The sequence below is a fragment of the Silurus meridionalis genome, chromosome 1 (genome assembly GCF_014805685.1).
Source record: "Silurus meridionalis isolate SWU-2019-XX chromosome 1, ASM1480568v1, whole genome shotgun sequence".
NCBI classification, from domain to species: domain Eukaryota; kingdom Metazoa; phylum Chordata; class Actinopteri; order Siluriformes; family Siluridae; genus Silurus; species Silurus meridionalis.
In genome coordinates this window covers 8,631,749-8,653,221 of record NC_060884.1, presented here as the reverse complement: position 1 = coordinate 8,653,221, position 21,473 = coordinate 8,631,749, and the positions used below count along the sequence as shown (strand labels likewise).

At 36.5% G+C, this 21,473-nt stretch overlaps 1 protein-coding gene across 1 annotated transcript; it reads right to left on the bottom strand.

Annotated features, from left to right (window-relative positions):
- Window positions 1-906: 906 nt before the first annotated feature.
- Window positions 907-20,907, bottom strand: npepl1 (aminopeptidase like 1). The gene is made up of 12 exons (XM_046850734.1): window positions 20,672-20,907; window positions 11,521-11,706; window positions 9,911-10,078; window positions 9,636-9,725; window positions 9,458-9,539; window positions 8,996-9,138; window positions 7,125-7,202; window positions 5,843-5,943; window positions 5,084-5,207; window positions 4,250-4,426; window positions 2,620-2,730; window positions 907-1,289 (listed from the first exon to the last, which is right to left on the bottom strand). Exons 1-12 carry the CDS (start codon window positions 20,819-20,821, stop codon window positions 1,125-1,127), a joined length of 1,575 nt encoding a protein of 524 aa, XP_046706690.1. The 5' UTR covers window positions 20,822-20,907; the 3' UTR covers window positions 907-1,124.
- Window positions 20,908-21,473: the final 566 nt, after the last annotated feature.

The following is a 21,473-nucleotide window of genomic DNA, read 5'->3' as shown; positions in this document are numbered from 1 at the left end:
AAGTTTAAACTGCAGGCCATGCAATTCTGTGCATCATAATACCACGTTCCATAAAGATATATTCTAAACAGTTTAGTTTCACTTAGAGACTCATGTAGAACTATGTGGGTTTGTTACCTGCCATGCCAAGTTTCCCAACAGTTCACTACTTACTTACTTATCACTATAATAATATTCATGTTGTGTTAATTATGCATGACTGGAGTAGCAGCATGATGACCCCACCCCCATTCACTGCGTTTGCACATCTTTTACACTTGACACACAAATATTACGCATGAACACAATGTTTGTGCTAGAACTATGGCTTATATCTGCAATTTGCATTAAAGTCCATAAAGAGCAACTCAACAACTATAAGGATGAATTTGGACTGTAATAAATGTTCACAGTCTGCTACAGTGGCTTAGGACTGCAGTTTGCATGGGCAGGTCTTCATTAATGTGCCCATCCATCACTGAACAGAACACCATAACAATTATAACACTATAATGATTGGATGTTCAGTGTCGCTCAGATGAGGATGGGTTTCCTTTTGAGACTGGTTCCTCACAAGGTTTTTTTTTTACCATCTCAGGGAGTTTTTTCCTTGCCACTTTTTCCACTGGCTTGCTTATCAAGGATAAACTTATTAGGGATAAACGTATAGGCAGTGACATAAATACAAACAATTTTAACCTATTTATCTCTTTGCTACACAAATAACAATGCTACACAAATAACAATGCTACACAAATAACAATGCTACACAAATAACAATGCTACACAAATAACAATGAATTGTGTTGTTTACTTTGTATCTGCACCACTATTCTTTTCTGCACAAAATTGCAGGCGATTTAAAAACAAATTCCCCGGAAATATTGCCACTACAGTATGTGGGTGGAAATAACGTACATGTAATCATTCCTGGCATATTATACATTTATTTTGCGACCTTCACTTTATTAAGTACATCACTACTGCATGTGTTATGTCTAATTTGGTGAATTAAAAGTAGTAATTTTTTGATGATCAGTGCTTGATAGTCAAATGAGTGGTGTGTATATTTATGCATTCAATGTTATGTTGATGCTTTTGTACTGGTTTCAAAATCTAGAAACTGGAGCAGTTTGAGGTGATCTTCAGACTAATCTTCTCCTTTTGCTGTCCCTCTCCATCTGGTCTCCTGAGGAAACTTTTGCAGTTGGAATGCCCAATGGAGACACCATTTTCAAAAGCGGGTCTTCAGATGCCTGACCAAACAGAGCCAAAAGTAATGCTACGCCAAAGCCCGTAGCACGTTCACCCTGTAAAACAGAACATGAACTGTATATTAGACACCTACACAGAAGTTTTACAAAACCAACTGCTTTACTTTCACTATTACTTTCATGAAATTTGAGTTAAGTATGAGTAAAATTAGATGTTTAAAAAAATCTATGCAAGCTGCTATAAAATATTTTACAATTGCTTTGCACTGCTGTATCTAGATTACATTTCCTTTATTTGTTTGTCCATCACAGCATTATTTTCAGAACTTCCTGTTAAGTTTGAGCAGCAGTTGTGTTTATAGTTAGAAGATATAAACATATACTACAGTCAATGGCAAATTCATATAAAAGGGATAGTTTTTTTTTTTTTTTTTTTTTTTTTTAAGTTGGGTTGCAGCTGCATATGCCTAGTTAGTGTTTTACCTACAGTATTCAGCACTTTTCTTGTTTGGAGCACAGGGACAAAAAAAAACCAAAAAACAGTAAAAACAAAAACGAAAAAACAAAAAACATTTATCCTTCTCTAAGAGGTCTCACTTCTCCTTGTCCTTGTGCTCAGCAGGGTCTCTATGGTTCTGTCTTTTATTTAAATGCAACAAACTAGGCAACTTAAAGGTTTTAATTTTCATCAAACTGTTAAATTAGGAAATAACAGAGGGTTGTGGATGAAATGCATCTAGTTATGTCACCTTCCAATTCACAAGTGTCTGTTTATATTTGGGGAACATGCTAACTCTTTAGATACATGCAATTTAAATGTTGAAAAAACAATTAACTGGATCACAAGGTCAGATTAAATATTCAACTAACAAAGGACACCCCTGGCAAGTTTCACAAGAGGCACCTCATAGTATTTCAGCTGAAGGTTTGAAGAAAACTAACTGTCTGGATGCCAAGAATGTGTAAAATTGTTATTTGATGTGGCTCTATATGAAGACATATTCCTATTTACATCAAAACTGATGGTAATTTTAATAACACATCATTAGCAATAGCGTAATTAATAAATAAACACAAGCTGGATGCTAGTGCTAATAAACATAAGCAATGTCATGCACTGATGTCACACTGCACAATAAACCCTTTCTTGTACTTGAAGCCAAATCGGAAACCTTAAATATGGCCAGGGTTTCACTTCATTTACCTCAACTTCAGCAGAATCTGTACCACTACTGTCTCACACATCAGTCTCCATCATTCTTGTGATGTAAGTAAGGTAGATTCCAGGATGCAAATTTTCATTGCATTTTTAAAAATGTAAATAAAAATATTTTGTATATTGTATTGTAAAATTAGTTTTTGATTGTTTTTGAAAGCTGGTGGGAACTACACAATTGTTATTTATCCTTCAAAACATTCTACTCACAGCATGTACTGGTGAGGCAATATCCACATGCACCCACACACCAGGCCAGTCAAACCCCAAGTGAGAACCAATAAAAAGGCCAGCACAGGAGCTCTGAGCATTCTCACGGTCCTGCAGGGAAGAAACTCTCTCATTTAAATGTACATGTAAAAATTAGACATGAGTTTGTCATATGTGTGAAAAAGGTAAAGTTTCTCTGAATGGTAATTCATATATACACCTTTCATGCCTGCATCAGTGTATCATACATTTTATCAATTTAATTTTCCTATTTAACTTAACCAATATGAACACTATTTACACTACATGGCCAAAAGTATGTTTTTATTAGTTACATTATATGGACAAAAAGTATGTTGACACCTGACTTTCATACCAAATTAAGGGTGCAAACTGCTGTCACAAAGCCTTCATTGGAAATAAGGGACCAAGACTAAACATGTAACAACCTGACATTGCCAGTATGCACATAGATGAATCCATGCCTCACTGAATACCTTCGGGATGAACTGGAATGCTAATTGTGCCCCAGGTCTCCTTCCTTTACGTCAGTACCTGACATCACTAATGAGGAATAAGCACATCCCAACAGCCATGGTTTACAGTGTAAAGCTTTTCCAGAAAAGTGGAGGTTAATAAAACAGCAAGCAGGGACTGAAGTTGGAATAGGATGTTCAAAATTCACATACGGGGTGATGATCATGTGTCCACAAACAACCAGGGGATAGGCTGGTCAACAATCAACAGAAGGCTTTACCAGGCTTTATAGGGTTGATACAAGATTGATTGGAATAATAATAATAATAATAATAATAATAATAACAATAATAAGAAAAAAAAAATTTTATATAGCACCTTTATCAAAATGAACATTCTATAAAAGTTGTCAAGATATAATTTCAGTGAGGTAGTTGCACATAAATCTACTGTATACACAACTCCATACTATAGATCCACAAAGTGAGCGCAAATAAATCAACCAAGTTCACCAGCATTGACAAAAGCAACACCATATGCAGTTAATTTATCAGTAAAACCATAGCAAGCAGATGAACATACAAATAATTCATAGTGTTTCTAGTTCTGGGAAACCTACAGCTCGTATTTTCAGTCCTAAGAGCCACCTTAACCAGCAACCAGTAGGCAAAATTAAACAACAAACCTGAATCCAAATGAGAATGCATTTAACTTGAAAAAGGCAAAATTGAAAGCAAAATGCTCCAATACCATACAGGGAGAAAACTGCTTTAAAGGCCTGGCAGAGGCACAAATCATCTGGTTATTTCCATTACCAGACTTAAAAGGATTTACAACCAAGAAATATAATAGCAATTCAAATTTGGTTGTTTGTGCAATTACTTTTGTTCCTTTAAAAAAGGGAGCACAACATGTAGAAAGTGCCGTAATTCCTACAGATTTCACACAATTTGGATGTAACTAACCTCAAAAACCTCTGCACCTGGTGATCATATTGATTAATTTAAACCTCTTTAATATTCTGTGGTAGACAGCTAAAACAACAAGAACATTATCAATGTCCAAATATTTATGGACAAAAAAAAAAAAAAAAAAAAAGAATTATAATTCAATTGTCTCTCATCCATTTATGCAAGACCCTATCTTATCTTACAGCTACAGAGTTCTTCATGTCAGCAACTGCAGAGGTGAATTCACTGAAGTGTAGTTCAGGGCAATAGACAAGAGGATGTGCGAGATCACCACTGCTGCGGCCTGCTCTCACACATGCTGTCTCCCACTGCTCGCTATTAGTCATAATAGCTGCATGGTATTTTCCAGTGGAGATTCCCTAAAACAAAACATACCAACATTGCATTAAAGAGACTCCTTTGAATTCAGATTTACACACAATAACAAATGTATTCTATTCTTTCTATTCATCACTACAATAATAGCAGTGATATTTACTGTTTATTTAGTAAGTTATTTTAACTCTTGTATTAAAGCAAAACATAAAAATTGGGAAATTGGTTCATTTCAGCTTTTCTGAAAAACTGCACAGACCATTAAAAAAATGCAGTATAACACTTGTTACTAATAGAGGCTTATATCCAATGTTATAAACATGTCTTTAGAAACTAGATTAAATCATTTAAGTAGTTTTTTTTTTTTTTTTTTAATAGAACAACTTAAGTCTAAGTGGTAAAGCATTCATACCGTGTTTCAGACACTTATTCAGCATATTCTTTTACAGATCCTTCACTAATGTTTTTTCTATACCATATGATTTTTCCAGGATTACTCATAAACCTATAAATAGTTAAGCAATCAAAAATGCTATCATCAGCTACTTCAATGCTGATGTTTGCACTTTGCACTTTATTCAGAACTAGAATACAACTGCTTTGTCTAGCCACCTTGGCATGAATGTTTTATTTTAAAATAGTCAGTAGTTAGCATACATGCAGGAAATGCTATTTAAGTGTAATAACTAAAATATACCCACTTGACCACCAGTCAGAGTTGCCATATCCAGGATAATATCTGCAGAGAGATCTTTACTGGCATATACAACACCATCAGAAAGCACCAACCTTCCCTCTGCATCAGTATTGTTAATTTCCACTGTCCTGAAGACATAAAACAGATATATGCTCAATTCCAACACTTTCATTAGGACAGAACCAAAACTGACCTAACATCACACCTAGCTTCAATACTTTATTACACTATACTGTATATATTATACTATTGGATTATACTTATTGCATTATAATGTCATTATAAATTCATAAACACGCAATAGGGCCAGATGTATGTGGACCCCAGAATATCACACCCATGTGTGATTAAAAATCACTATAACGATGATGCTCAAACCTTTTCCAGAAAGAAAAATGTACAAAGTGAGGTCAGAAAATAAATAATTTTTCAATGTTGGTGCAAAATAACAAGTGGCCTGCATAAAACCATGTTAAACTCTTTTGGGATGAACAGGCATGCTGACTGTGCCCTTATGGTTGATTGGTCACACATCTCCATAAACACATTCGAAAGTGTACTAGAAATCCTTTCCAAAAGTCTGGAGGCTAGCTGGAAATAGGTTAATCTGGAATGGGATGTCAAATACTATAAACATATTGGTGTGAAAACAGGTGTCCACATTCCTTTGGCCTATACGTGACTCTTTTTAAGCGAATAATAAAAAAGCATTTTGTAATAGCATCTTTAGAATATACTGTAATACTGTGAAGTGCATACTTACTTTCCAGAGTAGAGTGTGTGGATATCATCTGGCCGAGTGGCTGAAGGCCCCACTGCGTTCTCAGCCAGGCAAAACACTGCATGCAGGTTATCCTTAAACCCCTAATAAGAAAAGCAATAAAACATTTTTGAAAAAAATCAGTTTTTATCAAATAAATTATTATACATTCATCAACAAACTAAATAGGGCAAATGTGGACCATAATCTCCTTAACCTTGGTCATTTTTCATACAAGTGCTTTTTTCATAATAGAACACGTTGGAACGTCATGGCGTCTATTGATTGGTCTTTTCTCATTAGCAACGCTTAAAATTATGTGCTCAAACTTACGCCCAATGCTAGGCATTTTACTGAAAAATTTGAAATAATTACTTGAATCTAGGAACAGTATGCATCAAAAATAAACACTGTGCTGCCCTTTTTAAACCGAACTGAAACAAAACAAAAGTCCACACAGAACTGAAACAAATGATCTGCCTTGGGAACCAAGACCACTAGACCAGACCTGTAGCTCTGGGACTCCTTGATTACCCCCCATATAACCTCCTCAATGCGGTGTTCTATAAGATTAGCGTGACAGTTTAAAAGAAAAAACATCCAACTTTTCTATCCTCTATCCGAGGCCATGCTCCTGCCCATTACATGATTGTGCCTCGATCAGTCGACATCTTTTCAGAACCCTACCCCAGAAAATCAAATAAAAAAATGCCTCCTCCTATAATTTAGTAAAATGTTTTTTCTTTTGTGGAACGAAAGTGCAGCAACAGTGGGTTGAACCCACTAACCATCAATTACTTCCACATTTGGTCTAATTGCCTTAGAGTTTGGCAATACATGTCTTGTGATGTGAGAGTCTACATTTTGTTGGAGGCACCTTCTTTCAAGCTTCTGCAAAATGCTGAACTGAAAAAGCTTCTTATAAAATATATATATATTTTTTTGCATGCATGCATTCCTGCCTCATTCGATTAAGAGAAGCCTGTCATAGGTGATGGACATCAACAACATGATACTCTATTATCTAATCTTAATGACCATTATTTCAAGGCATCATCCTCCAAGAATTCTGTATTGCTACTATCTAGATGATACTGAGCACATTTTCAGGTTTTTCAAGGTTCGACAACCCTCGTGTTGTGTCTACAGAGGTCATCTCTGAGCATTTATTGCAAATATTTGTCAATTGTAACTTTGTTATTTTATTTGTCTGCTCACCCACACAAGATGGTATATGGGTGATGCTCACCCCAACTACATATGTAACTATTGTGCAATTCATCACCTGCTTGACCGCGGCTTTGAAAGCTCCCAAAATAGCAGCTGCTCCACCACAATCTCTCTTCATTCCTGGCATTGTGCTCTGTGACAGAAGGTAAAATGGGCTTATAGATTGCAAAACAATATAAAAATGACGACTAAAATGGCTGCAATGCATTTCACTGTTTCATAATTCTGTACCAAACATGCAAAGGAAAGTTGTACTTTACAACATGATCTATAGTGTTGTTCATAAATATCTGACTTTGACAAAGTAATGTTTTAATTTGAAGCTATTTACATACAAATTTACATACGTACAAGTTTTAGACACAGGAATTGCTACTGGTTTAATATGTGATCCTGCTTTTTAAAGGACTAGAATTAAATGGCCACTAGTCAATATAGGGTGAAAAAGTTGCTAACCACAGTAAGAAAACACAAAGGGCACTAGCTGGCTTTAGATTTACAAAAACTTGTCACTTTCCTTCAGCATGTGAATATAGTTACAGAGCATCCACACTATTTGATGTCATACAGAGCAGCAGTTCATCCATTTTGCGAAACATGGCTCAACGACAACATTCCCAGCAGCGCCATTAAGCTCAAGGGTCGCAGAGTTTTCCGGACGGACAGAACAGTAGTGGAATCTTGAATGTGCAAGGATGGAGGTCTGTGCATTTATGTTAACAAATCATAGTGCACAGATTCTACAACAACTGGCACAGGTCTTCACTGACTTTTTCAATCAGTCACTGGCCCAAGCCATGGTTCCCACATGCCTGAAGACTACAACCATCATACCAGTGCCTAAGCATTCAGCTGCAGAATTTTTTTCACCCAGTTGCACTCACCCTATAGGTTATGATGTGCTTTAAGAAAGTGGTACTGAATTACCTCACTGCAGGCCTACCACATATACTGGACCCATACATTTTTGCCCGAACAGGTCAACAGAGGATGCAGTTTCTACATTTCTTCATTCAGCCCTCACTCACCTGGATAAAAACAACACCTACAGCCGAATTCTGTTCATTGACTTTAGTTCTGTGTTCAATACAGTCCTCCCCACTGTACTGGTCACTTAGCTCAGTGACCTGGGTCTCTGCACCTCCACATGCAGATGGATTCTGGACTGTCTCACCAACAGACCTCAATCTGTTAGGTTGGGGAAACCCTTAACCCTCATTCTAAACACGGGCATCCCAAAGGCCTGTGCTCTGAGCCCACTGCTCTATTACCTGTTCACCCATGACCGTGCGTCTCTGCATAACTCCAGCATCATCATCGAGTATCCAGATGACACCACTGTGGTTGGCCAGATCAGCAACGATGACAAATCTGCCCCCACTGAATAGATCTGAAGCCCGACAACGTGGTGTGACACCAACAACCTGACCCTCAATGCCATGAAGACTAAATAGCTCATTGTGGACTTTTGGAAATCTAACAGCAGGGGACACTCCCTAGTCTACATCAATGGAACTGAGGTTCAGAGGGTCTCCAGCTTTAAGTTCTTGAGAGTTTACATCTCTGAGGATCTGTAATGGCACCAGAACACTTCAGCTCTGGTTGGGAAGGCACAACAGCGCCTGTATTTAAGAAAGCTTATCTATCCCCAGGGATTCTGACACGTTTTTACTGATGCATTATTAAGAGCATCCTGACCAACTCCATTACTGTATGGTATGGAGGCTCCTTTGTGTGTGAACGTAAATCCCTGCAAGGGTAGTTTTAGATATTTCAACTTTTTAAAAAGGTAGCTTATTCTCAATTCTTGCCTTTTCAAAATCTATTGTGGACTGAATACAGAAGCAGTTTTGAATATGTTATGCAATCACTTACATTCCATTACAGCTCAAACTTGAGTGTTTAGCAGGTCAAAGTAATACCTACTTTGCTCTTAATGCTTAGGCCTCCCGTGTCGTATACAATGCCCTTGCCAACCCATGCAATGGTTTGAGTGGCACCTGTGGGGGTGTGACTAAGCACAGCCAGAGCAGGTGGGTGTTCAGCTGCTTTCCCAACACCATATATACCTGAAATGGGAAAATCCAATTTTTTTAATTATAGACTTGAATTTTAAAGATGGCACAAATCTTTTTTTCTAATTCACATCATATTTTCATGAGTCAAAGTATACTTGGCATATTTAAGCTCTTTAAATATCTTTTCTTTAATGTGGCTTTTCAAATGTTAACACATTATAATTACTAAAGTGCTGAGTAAACAAAAATTGTTCAAGCCAATAAGGCACTAGGTTTCCTCCGTGGTTTTAAAAATTCCCTTGTTTATTTTTGTTACAATGCATGTTTCTCTTTTATATGACCATTTCTGAAGTAGTGTTTCACATTTTACCTCCAAAGCCTCTTTGTTTTAATTCCTTGCCTCGAATTATAGTTGGTGAGATACCTAGTTCACATGCCACGGCTTTGACCTCCTACACACAATGAGAACGACATCCTTTCCAGTCAAAAAATAAAATCTCTATTTTAGTTAAATATTTCCACACTTAAACTAGAGAAAGATATCTTGCCTCCAGAAAATGGTCAGTATTCATCTCACTGCAAGGAGTGTCCACAATTCGTGCTGCCAGACGAACACCATCTGCTGTGCTATTAAGAGTCTGCAATCAAACATTCATTGTAAAAATATTTGTATTGTATGATAAATGAAAATCAAACAATTTTTAAGATTTTGTCATAAAAAAGTTTCGGGTTAAAAAAGGTGTGATCCAAATAAGGTGATCTTAAAAAGCTGGGTTGGACAAAAGCTTGCATATAGTTAGCCTAGATAGTTATTAGGAATTACCTCCAGCATGAACGGATCCAAATGGTTACCGTCCTGGCCAACAATGAGAAACTCCACAGTGACATGCTTCTTCTCTGTTGTGCATGAGGTAGAGCGGCGAGTAAAGAGTGGGAAAGCACGGGCAATGGCACACGCTGATGCAAACACATCAGACTGTTCACACAGCATCTGATCAAGGATAAAAGACAACAATGTCAATGTTAATCTTCCATGACTGAAATGCAACACAGGCCATAAACTGTATTCACCCACAGTGCCCTCCAAAAGTATTGGAACAATCCTTTTGCAAACTATGACATGATGGTTCAATTCAATTTACATGTAGATGTGTTAAACAGCATAAAACATGACAAGTCTGTTACTTTCTTTTCACAACTATTTTCCAGATCTAAACTTTTAGCTGTTTGCTTGGGTTGGTTTCACACTTTAAGATGTGAAATAAATGTTTAGTCGGGTAATGGGCTTGTAATTGACTTGGTCAAAACTTTTCATTTTTCATCACCTTATCAATGTATGTTCTAGGTCATTTGCTTGCCGCATGATAAAGTTCTCCCAATTTGATTGGATGCATTTCTCTTAACTTTTGAATTCAGTGAGCTGCTAACATCCTGAGCGCATTTCAGAAGCAGCCATACAAATGTGCTTTACTGGCTTGCTGTTCGACAACAAATGCAGTTTGCAAAAGGTGAAACCCATAGTTTAAACCAAGATTAAATAATCAAATCTCACAAACGTTTAAACAAGGAAATTAACAGGGCACATCCAGACAAGAAAAAGCATGTGTCAGTCACATTATTTATATATTTTTGATCATTTGAAAAATAGGTGGATTCAAAAGTTATTTAGTCTAAAAGCAAATATCATAAAATTAAGGAAACAGCTATTCATCGTCCTATATTCATCTTATGATTGCAAATCAAAATGTTTTTATTTAGTGCATAATGTGTTTAACAAAGAATTATTATAATTATTTATTATTATTAAAAAAACAAATAAGTCTAAGTTATTTTTATTATTATTATTATTATTATTATTATTATAATAATATGGTATATACCTGCTTTAACTGTTAACTACAGCTATTTTAACCCAGTACCTCCCTTTTCAGCAGACCAAAAACAATAGGGTATTTGCCAGTTTTCATTACGGAATTACAAACTATGACAATAAAATGGTTTGGATTTAAATCCAACTCTCTCAATGAAGTCTATAGAGATGTCAATAGACGTGAAAATGGCCATCACTTGTGAAGAAAACAAAAAACTAAACAAAAAAACAGACCTATCAAAGAAACTGCAGAAACTTGGCCAGGTCAGCAATTGAAGTGGAGCTAATGTGGCTAAGGAAATGACAAAATTGTTTCCTTGGTGAAAAAATAACACTAGACAAGTCAATAACACTCTCAGGGAGGTACATGAATCATTATATACCACTTTTATTGAATTGAATTAAAACCAGAAGCTTACACTTTATCATATCTTGTGCCCCTGTGCAAGCAATTATGGGTACATACACACACACACAGACATACACAAATATTTATATAAACAGTATATACTTAAAATAAAATTCTTTTTTTAACATATGAAGGCAGAGGAAACAAAACTTACCAGGATGCATCGATTGTTGCCCGCAGGAAGGCAGGTGCGAACCAAGCGAGTAATAAAATGGGCAGATGAAGGACTGTTGTGACGACTTACACGAGAAGGCAGGGCCGCCACACTTGCATAATTCAGGTACAGCGGGCAGCTGTCTGTAGGGTTGGGATTGAGACTGCTCAAAGCAGACTGCCATATCTGTAAGAAATGAATGTCAGTTGTGCATACAGACATACACTGCCTAGCCGCAAAAAAAATACACTACCTGGATTTAACTAAGCAAATAAGTAAGAGCCTTCAATTGGATAATTACTAAAGGGGTTAATATGTTTCAGCTGGTTAAAAAAAGTTTTTTTTAATCCCTAAATGATGCACTGAGTGCAAGGCCATGGGGTCAGTGTTTTAATCTGCGGTTGCTTCAGTTAGTCAGGTCTTGGATTAGCAATGTTATGTTTCCAAAAATTTTGGTCAGCTGACTTACTTATTAATATACTACATGACCAGGGTTTTTCCATCAACAGATTTATTTTCCATGTTTTGAGTACAATTTTAATATTTGAATCTTTATGTTAAACTGCTGAGCTATTGTGGCCTTACAGTCAGCTGAAACCAGTTCCACCATTTTTCTTTAACTGCTCTAATCAACAAGGCTCTTGATCTATTTAGGCACCATTCTGCTTAACTGGTTCGTAAAAATCTTTAAAGATCAGTAGTTTTTTTCGAAAAACATTAACCAGCCCAAAGCACTCAAAACAGCCTTGCCACTGCATGAATGTTCTTAATAAAAGTTATGTAAAAAAAATGAGCACAGACACAGCAGGGGTAACCTGCTCCCACTGAGGGACTATAAAGTATGTCTTTTTATGAGTACGGTTCTAAGCATGTTAAAAGATCTTAATAATCTTTAAAAAATGGAGGAAGAGGGAGAAAGACTTGATCTTCTGCTAAGGATTCAACAAGGTTAAACATCAACGGGACCACAGTGGAAAGAGTTGACAGTTTCCGGTACCTAGGTATTCACATCACACAGGATCTGTCTTGGTCCTGTCACATCAACACCCTGGTTAAGAAGGCCTGGCAGCGTCTGTACCATCTAAGACGTTTAAGAGACTTTAAACTACCCCCTCATGTGCTAAAAACCTTTTACACCTGCACCATTGAGAGCGTCCTGATGGGTAGCATCACTTCCTGGTTCGGGAACAGTGCCATGCAGGACAGGCAAGCCCTCTATAGGCTGCTGCGGTCAGCTGAACGTACCATCCGCACCAAGATCCCTAACCTGCAGGACATCTACAGCACGTGGTGCCGGACCAGAGACAAACAGAGAGAAAATAAGGAGGAGCTTCCTCCCGCAAGCCATTCAGGGTTTAAACCTGGAAACACCCAGGAACTAGTACTGGACCTCTCTCTCTCCATCTTCACTATTTCTTCATGACTTTGTTGCACTATTAAATGACACCTTAACTCTGGACTGTCACTTTAACTCTGAACTTGCACAACACTGTCACTTTATACCACACCATACTGCATGTGGACACTTCAAGGACAATCACACTAAATCACTTTAATTTGCACTGTCAATATTTGCCATACGCATCCATCCCCATCTAGATTCATGTATATACATATATTTTAGTTTATACTAAAATATATTATATAATATTATAATATATATAATATTATAAAATATATTGTATATTAGTTTATACTTTATGTATGTATCTATTTTTTTTTAACCTTATATTCTACTCCTTTTTTCATGCTTAGAATGTCGGACGATCATATAAAACATTTCACTGCATGTCGTACTCTGTATGTATGTGTATGTGACAAATAAAATTTTTAATTGAACTTCAGGTTAGTGACTTTTAGAAAGGCTCAAATTTCTTATTGATGGCACCTTAACAGGAAAAGAGTTCATGTGAGTTTTACTTATAATTTATTGTTTAGAATCTAACTGAAATGTTAAATATTGTAGTACAAATAATCATCAGGCAAAAATTCTATCTATGGAGCCTTGAAGTGCAGCTCTATAGACATTTTAACCTCTCCAATATGCATCACGTGTTTCAACACCCATCTGTATGCTTCAGGAATTGAAACCAACAAAATAGGTTTGTTTAAACAGGAAGAAATAGACACTCAAATACTAGGCTTATATTTGACAAAGGCCACATGCATTTAGTTGAAAAATAAACGAATCCTCCTTCAATATTACAATTTATCAGCACCTGAATAACAATTAGGTGATCCTCATCAACTACCATAAATAAAATAATAAAAAAACCTTACAATTTATTATGACGTCATTATTCCCAAACTAAACCTTCATTCAGAATCCAGATGGGAAAAAAGAAGTACACACAATAGAGTAACAATAACTTGATTATCTCCTAAATTATTTCAGTTTGTTGATGTTTATGAACGTTTGCTTATAGGCAGCATATCCATGATTAGATTTAAGTTGGGGAATGTTTACCGGTTTCTCTAGAATCTAAAAGGAAACCACAGTGTTAGGTAGGTGTTCATATGTTATATTCATTACAAACATTAATAACATTAAAACCACACCCACACCCACGCATATAGTGTGCGCGTGTGTAATATTATATTATATATATATATACACTATACACAGTGCCCTCCACAATTATTGGCACCCCTGTGTAAGATGTGGTCGTGGACTTCTAAAAATTCTCCTTTTTTTTAAAACAACATAGAACCCAAATGCAAAAAGAGAAAATCCAACCTTTTATTTAAGTACATAACTTTGGTGGTAAAAAAAAATCATACATTTAGAAAAAAGAAAAAAAAACTTGAAATCATGTGTCCCACAATTATTGGCACCCCTAACAATTCCTCTGAAAAATTTAATTGTTTTTTTTTTTTTATATATATTTTCTGTAGTTGCTAAGGTTGGTCAGGGTATCTAGGGACTTTTAATTAGTAATTCATGATTTCCTGTTTCCTGGGGTATAAATATGACGTGACACAGAGGCCTAATTCTCTTACCCATTTGTCAACATGGCAAAGACAAGAGAACACACCATTCAAGTAAGGCAGATGTGTGTCGACCTTCATAAGTCAGGCAATGGCTACAAGAAAATAGCCACTCGCCTTAACTTGCCGGTATCTACAGTCAGAGGAATCATTAAGAAGTTTAAAACAACTGGAACAGTGACAAACAAGGCTGGAAGAGGTCCCAAGTTTATCTTGCCACAACGCACAGTGAGGAGGATGGTAAGAGAAGTAAAAAAATTTCCCAAGCTCACCGTCACAGAATTGCATCAAAGAGTGGCATCTTGGGGTCACAGAGTCTCCAAAACAACCATCAGACGCTCTCTACATGCCAACAAGCTGTTTGGGAGGCATGCAAGGAAAAAGCCTTTTCTCACTAACACTCACAAACGTAAACGTCTGGAGTTTGCTAAGCGGTACTGGGACTTCAACTGGGATCGTGTGCTTTGGTCAGATGAGACTAAGATTGAGCTTTTGGGCAACCAACACTCTAAGTGGGTCTGGCGTAAAACAAAAGATGAGTATGCCGAAAAGCACCTCATGCCCACCGTGAAGTATGGTGGAGGATCTGTGATGCTGTGGGCCTGTTTCTCTTCCAAAGGCCCTGGGAACCTTGTTAGGGTGCATGGCATTATGAACGCTTTGAAGTACCAGGATAAAAACCTGATGGCCTCTGCCAGAAAGCTGAAGATGGGTCGTCATTGGGTCTTTCAGCAGGATAATGATCCAAAACATGTGGCAAAATCTACACAAAAGTGGTTCAGCAGTCACAAACTCAAGGTCCTCCCATGGCCATCTCAGTCCCCAGACCTCAACCCAATCGAAAACCTGTGGGGCGAGCTAAAGAGAAGAGTGCATAAGAGGACCCAGGACACTGGATGATCTAGAAAGATTGTGCAAAGAAGAATGGTCAAAATCCTCTCTGTGTTCTCCAATCTTGTGAAATGTTATAGGAGGAGATTAAGTGCTGTCTTGTTGGCAAAAGGAGGTTGTACAAAGTATTAACATCAGGGGTGCCAATAATTGTGGCACACATGATTTTCTCTAAATGTGTGATTTTTTTACCACCAAAGTAATGTACTTAAATAAAAAGTTGGATTTTTCTCTTTTTTTGCATTTCGGTTCTATGTTGTTTTAAAAAAAAAGGAGAATTTTTTGAAGTCCACGACCATATCTTAAACAGGGGTGCCAATAATTGTGGAGGGCACTGTATATATATATATATATATATATATATATATATATATATATATATATATATATATATATATACACACACACACACACACATATACACACACACACACACCTGACCATTACAACAACAGAGATTGAAATGACATTCCACAACATTATGGAATGCTTCTGTTGAAATCTTTGCCCATTTATCCAGTAAAGCATTTATGAGGACAAGAATTGATGTTGGGATAGAAGGACTGGCTCATATATTCTGTGGTACTTCATCCAAAATTGTGACACTGACACATTGTAAAGGTGCCATCCTATCCTATCCTATTCTATCCCATCCTATTCTATCCTATCCTATCCTATCCCATTCTATCCTATCCTATCCTATCCTATCCCATTCTATCCTATCCTATCCTATCCCATTCTATCCTATCCTATCCCATTCTATCCTATCCCATCCTATCCTATCCTATCCTATCCTATCCTATCCTATCCTATCCTATCCTATCCTATCCCATTCTATCCTATCCTATTCTATCCTATCCCATTCTATCCTATCCTATTCTATCCTATCCTATTCTATCCTATCCCATTCTATCCTATCCCATTCTATCCTATCCTATCCTATCCTATCCTATCCTATCCTATACTATCCTATCCCATTCTATCCTATCCTATTCTATCCTATCCCATTCTATCCTATCCTATTCTATCCTATCCCATTCTATCCTATCCTATTCTATCCTATCCTATTAGAGTACTATGTTACTAGTTTTTTTAAAAAGGCAGCAGATAATGTAGAACAGCGATTAAAACCTAGCTGTGTATTCAGTGGTTTGAACCAAAAATACACACACACATTTGGTAAGGTATTCTTAAAAATTTCCCAATAATGCTCAGGACTCTCCACTACCCTGTGAAAGAGGAAGATGATTTTTGTCTAAATAACACCTGTGCAAAATCAATTTACATGCAATAAACCCAATACACATTAGAACACGAAGTTCTCACTTTTAAAAGAATTTAACCACAAAAGTTCCCTGATTGTGTTACAATATAATGGTCGAGTGTCCAGTGTAAATATTCTGTTCCTATGTCGATTTCTTTATTGCTTGGAGTAGTCTTACTATCTCTGTCCCCTAAACCATTCTATATATGTAAAATGTGTTTTAAACCAAATGCTGCTGTCTGAGCTGATCATTTTGAAAACAAGTTTTCATGGTCTATATTCCTTGTGCTCCAAATTAACTTAGGAGAGAAAAAAAATTATGACTCCAGTCTTTCTGTCATAAAAATGTGGATATTCAACATTGTATAGAAATAAAGGAATCAAAAAAAGAAGTATAACAATGCTCCCAATCAAAACAGACACTGGAGGTCTTACTCTTGTACAGAGTAGACAGAATTTGACAGAAGCATTATGAAGATATAAATAAAATACATTAGACTGTACAACAATCAGATAAACCCTCAACCACCAATATGAATTTCATTTTTTGACTTAAAAAAAAAAAAGAAAGAAAAAAGATACAGTTCCACAAAATGGATGTCTAATAAACAATCTGAAGAATTTTGTCACTAAAATAAATCAAAATATAAGAAGCTAAAAATGAGCATAAAGAGAATCAAGACCTTCCTTCTCTACAGAATCAATAAAATTGTTAAGCATTTTAATAAACATTCTAATAAATACCTTATTAAACCTTAATATAACCCACTAAACATGATAGAAACGGCAAGGTCTATTTATTTGTTTTTGTTACAATGAAGACATTTCGGTTTGGGATTAAAAGATGAGACAATAATTTCCAAATTTTTCATATTGATGTATTAAACAATCTAAAACATGGCAACTTATGTTTCAAACCCGCCCGTCTTTCAAGTGATCAGAAATACAGAAACATTTGACTTACATACTGTATGTTTCCTGGAACTAGTTGTGACCTGTTAAATTAATTAATTAAACAATTATTAAAAAACCTTCTGTTAAGCCCTTGGTTCCCACAATAAAGCAACTGCATTATTGTAAAAAAAAAAAAAAAAAAAAAGAAAAAGAAAAAAAAACCCCCAGAAAAAAACAAACAACCAAAAAAACCTGATAAACTAACATGAAAACCAAAGCACTGTCTATGGCAGAAAGGCAAGCTTAGAAAATAAAGGAAAACAATCAGAGCACTGACATAAATATAAAATGAATTCAGAAGTTTCAAGGAATAGTTGTTTGCCAATTGAAAACAATAAGCAGCACACACTGCCAAGTCAAAATAAAACACTTCGTTAGGAGGAAAAAGTGGAGGTTTTTAGACTGGCCAAAACAATGACAATAACCTCCTCAGGGAACCAGACTACGACTAAAATGGTCGACACAAAATAATAAATTGCGACTAATATTTTTGCCTAGATCGCCACCTGCGACCACATAAGTGTACACGTTATGACCGTATAATCTGCATGTTATGACGTAATAAACAGAGACGCATGCGCCGCCTGCGCTTGAGTTAAAGCGCAAAAATAACCGGACAGTTAAATCACAACTCACCTTTCCTCATCAAAAAAAAAAACATGTCGAAACTAAAATATGAGACGTTTTTCAAAGCAGTCTTTATCTCTGTCTAACTCTTCCGCTGATGACACACCTGTAGTAGTATGTCAGTCAGTGAAAACATCAATAAATGTGCCAAAATACATTTAAAAACCTTCTTGGATTCAAGTGTTTTCATGGCTGAGGTACGATCACGAGACGCAGAAAATGTTTTGCGACTTCTGCTCTAAAACGGGTGGAGAAATTGCGGGGAAAACTGATTACAATTCCCGAACAGATCATTTAAGAAAACACAGTGTGAAAACACGGCGATAGTCAAAAGCATTAAAATGCTCGTGATCACAAAATCGCGAAAAGCGCGCGACAGAAAGCACCGAGAGCGCTCGCAGTGTCTCGTGCACGCGGACTGCGTGCTGAAAGAATAAAAAGAGCTCAAAAAATGTTATTCAACACCGCCTATATGATCGCTTCAGTTCCCATGGCATGCTGTAAAATGGTGTACACACGACAAGATAAATGGAAGTAAGTGTTTTACATTTTTATGTGTGTTCATTCCTGTGTGGCACTTAAAAACATAATTTGGCGCATGATGCTTCTTATAGGAGCCAATGGCTCATTCATTGATTTTTTTTTTGTCTGGAGCCCTGCTCCTTCAATTGAGCATCTATTTCACCACATGAAAAAAGACTGGAGAGACAACCCCCGAAAAACTGGAAAAAACTGGAAGGGACAGTAAAGAATGGTAAAGCATCACAAAAGAAGAACCAAAAGAAGTTGGTGATGTCGGAATACTGCAGGTTTGAGACAGTTACTGTAAGCAAAGGATATTTAACACTGTAATGTTAAATGTAACTGACCTTAATTTACGTTAAAATGATCTGTTCCTATACCTTTGCTTGCTTAAAAAATGTAATCCCACATCTACATGTAAATAACACATATTAAACTCTTGTCTCATATTTGTATTTTAATCTTTAACTCAAATGTCTTCAGTCTATAAATAAAACAGATACATTTGTCCTGTTGTTCCAATAGTTTCCAGAAAAATGTTATGAATCAATATAGTTAAAATAAAATGAGCTAGCCTCTAATATTTAATGTGCATCCACAAAGAATTTAGTTATTAACCTCCAACATGTTATTAACATGTATAATATAGATTTAATTAACATAATAAACATTATGGTTAAATTTTCGTAGACACCTAAACAGCACATTCATATGTGGGCCTTCCCAATTTCTTTGCCAAAAAAATGAGAGCACACTTTAGAGGTAGAATTATGAAGACATTGTTTAAGGTTGCAAAACAGAGCCCTTCCCTTAACACCACCGAAAGCCTTTGGGGTGAACTGAACCTTTCTGCACACCAGGTCTTCTCACCCAACATATGAGCAGCAACCTGGTGGCATCTATTAAACAGGATAGACGTCATAGATTCTGAAATGCTTGCACTGTTATCTTAAAGTTGTGTTGTATAAAAATACTCATACTGCAACACAGCTATAATCAGCACTTTCCTTATCGAGTATTCTCTGAAGAAGTCATGCTGATGTGTCTTTACATAATAGTTCAGAAAAAGTTTGCAGATAAGGAGTTCAGCTAACCTGAACTTTGGAGTGCAATGAAAAATGAAACGCCTTTGTACAGAGCTTGCGTTTCTGCTGTCTTCCATAAATATATGTTGATGGAGGCCAAGAGTGAGAAGTGTAGTGTGAACACAGACGAATGCTCTTTAGGCTGAATGATAAATCTGCTGATCAGCCTGCTGATCACACCTTTGGCCATTTATTGTATATTTAACCGATATAAACCAAACATATTAACCCATCTAAATGCTTTTAGACTTACTGTTCACATTTAATTGATTGAACAGGCTGATTTATTAACAAAAAAGTAAGGTATGTTAACCTATTATTTTTGGTTTGATTTGCTTTTTACATGCAGACGTGAAATCATTTAAAGCATGAAGTACAGATTTTGAATAGAACATTACAGTCATTAAATGCTTTTTCTATATACCAGTGATTGAATGAATAATTTTATACACGCGCCGGGGTCTCGCGCCCTCTGCATTGTGAAGCGCATTAAAGTCACCAGTTGCCGGACCGCCGCGTACACGTGCACGAGCGCGGAGGAACTGACCTCGGCTATCTGAAGTGCAGAGACTGACCGGCTGCCTAACCAATGCTAACCGGAAGGCTAACCCACACTGAAGGCCAGTGCTAATTATCATAACATCAGTGACTACAGATCACAGTATTTTGCCAGCAGTGCGGTCCTCATTGTGAACATAACAATGGAAGCAGATAATAGTTTTAATGCAATAGATGTTAAACTATACTATATTATATAATACTATACTATACAGTAGCCTGTTTGAGTGGCATGTCAAATAGCCTAGCTAGCGTTGCTTGCCTCTTTGGTCACCACCGGCAGCAGTTTCCCCTTCACTTGAGTCCAATTTATCTGTTGTAAGTATCCGAGCTGCCCAATGATGAGCACAGGGCAACTCTGTGGCTCGAAGTCACTGACAGAAGCCTTGAACTCGAGGACCACATTCGCCATCTTCTCTCCAGCAGTGTTGTCGTTCACGAATGAGTCGATTCTTAAAACTGCATCGTTTAAATGAACTTTGGTAGTCGACCCTTACAACGGGCTATTTAAGGTATTGATGGGACTCTTAAAACTGCCTTTTTAAACGACCGTTGGGAGTCGACTCTTAGAACAGACTCTTTTAAACGTACTTTTTAAAATAAAAGTTGTGTGTCGACACTTTCAACCAGTTCTTTTAAATAAATGTTGGAAGTCGACTTTTAAAGCCGGCTCTTTTAAATAAACGTCGGGAGACGACTGTTAAAACCCGCTCTTTAGATTAACGCTGGAAACCGATGCTAACCGTCTGCTGAAAATAGACTGTGCTGTATAAATTATCTAATGCCCGTAATAACCACTTTTTGCAATCGGGACTGTACTATACACAATTCAAGTCGCATCTTTGTTTGTGATTTTTGGTACAGGATAAAGGTATAAAGCCAGTTGTGATGAGGAAAGTGAGCGGTACACAGAACAGCAATCGACTGCTTTTTAAATTATTTAATCAATTATGTTGGGGGTGCGCACAATCTAATGATTAAACAAATCTAATTGTATATTATTATTATTATTATTATTATTATTATTATGCTAGGAAATATGTAGGATATGGATATGAAATATT